This window comes from Pundamilia nyererei, unplaced genomic scaffold (assembly GCF_000239375.1).
Source record: "Pundamilia nyererei isolate P.nyererei 1_Seehausen unplaced genomic scaffold, PunNye1.0 scaffold00046, whole genome shotgun sequence".
Lineage (NCBI taxonomy): Eukaryota > Metazoa > Chordata > Actinopteri > Cichliformes > Cichlidae > Pundamilia > Pundamilia nyererei.
The window spans coordinates 3,930,230-3,931,750 of NW_005187447.1; the positions used below are offsets into that span (position 1 = coordinate 3,930,230).

Here is a 1,521-nt window from a genome sequence, read left to right on the forward strand (position 1 = left end):
GAAATGTAACCCACCCCCCCGTCCTCAGGTGCTGCCGATGAACGACGAGCCTCCTCAGCTGGGCGCCCGTCTGCAAGGGGGGCTGAGCTGCGAGGAAGGGGGACGTGTCCAGGTGACGGTGGACTACCTGTCGGCCACCGACCGGGACAGCGACGACTCCGCGCTGACCTACATGCTCGCCCGGAGACCGAGCAGGGGAGAGCTGCAGCGAGCCGGCGTGACTGTGGACAAGTTCTCCCAGCAGGACGTCCTGCAGGGTCACATCTACTATACCCACACAGGTGAGCAGGCCAGGCTGCGTTCACGGCACGTAGGAAAAATGTGTGTTCCTTCCGCAGGAAGGGAACCAGCCTTGGCTGAACTCTGGAAAAAGTTTGAATGGGTTATGAAGTAGGTTTGAAAGCAGAAACTAACCCGTAGTGCATTCATAAATGAAATACAATGAAACGAAAGCAGTTCTTTAGAAACGTTTGTTGTGGACATGCTGTTCTGTTTAAGGCGGGGAGATCGGACCTGAGCCGGTGTTCGACACGGTCACCCTCATCATCTCCGACAGTGAGGCCAGAGGGCCGGACAGCTGCTGCCACGGGGAAGCCCTGCCCCCTCCTGTTCCTCTCCATGGTACACTTCCTGTTTACGATCTGAACATCACAGTTCTTCCTGTCAACGATAAAGTCCCTGCTGTCACTCTGGGTAAGATTCATCAAATTCACAAAAACCATGTGTACAGTTCATACAACAGCCTCATTCACGATGTCACGTGGATGCACCTGTTGGATCTGTGTGAGTGAACCAATCAGAGAGAAGCCCTTAACTTTCCTCTGTAACAGCACCAGAGCCACAAAAAACTCAAACTGTTATCAAACTACTTTATTGCAAACAGGAAACAGGTTTGTGGTTATTTAAACTGCAGAAATAAAGGAATGTCAAAAATAACAAAAACCATTAAAAAACTGTGCTGATGTTCGCTCACGGATCTCCTTCAGGATTGGCCAGATTTTAGTGAAGCTGACACACGGCGTTCACACAATGTCCTTTCAATGTTGTGTTTGCGTTTACATCTGTGAACTGTGGGGAAGTGTGTGCTTTCATTCCCACTGAAAGGCTCCGTGTGTGCGTATGCGCATGTGTGTGCTTAATCCTCTCTAACCAACAACACACCGTTACCTATCAGTCCAACACACACTCTGTAATGGGAGGGGCAAGGGGGGGCTAACATCTCTCACACACACATACACCGTCTCCCAGTCTTCCCAGTGTGTGTCCCAGTGGTCACTGGTCTCCATTGATAACCATGGAGCTCTTCAATCCCTGTTTTTGGCTGTGAGCAGTGAGAATGATCATCCATCCCAGGAGAGAGAGCGTGTGTGTGTGTGTGTGTGTGTGTGTGTGTGTGTGTGTGTGTGTGTGTGTGTGTGGAAGGCTGATCTCCTCCACAGTAGAGACATCATCTGTGCATTGTCTCCATTTTCTCTGTTTTAATCCTGAAGATGTTCTTTGGGTTGATTTTCGGTCACAGAC

General features: G+C 50.4%; 1 protein-coding gene across 4 annotated transcripts in view; it reads left to right on the plus strand.

Moving 5' to 3' along the window:
• The window catches only part of frem1b (Fras1 related extracellular matrix 1b), a 39,024-nt gene that overhangs the window by 18,633 nt on the left and 18,870 nt on the right, over positions 1 to 1,521 (plus strand). For all 4 annotated transcript variants that reach the window (XM_005732419.1, XM_013910654.1, XM_013910656.1 and 1 more), the window contains 2 exons: positions 29 to 281; positions 499 to 693. In XM_005732419.1, coding sequence (XP_005732476.1) covers positions 29 to 281; positions 499 to 693 — 448 coding nt within the window. The remainder of the gene's footprint in view (positions 1 to 28; positions 282 to 498; positions 694 to 1,521) is intronic.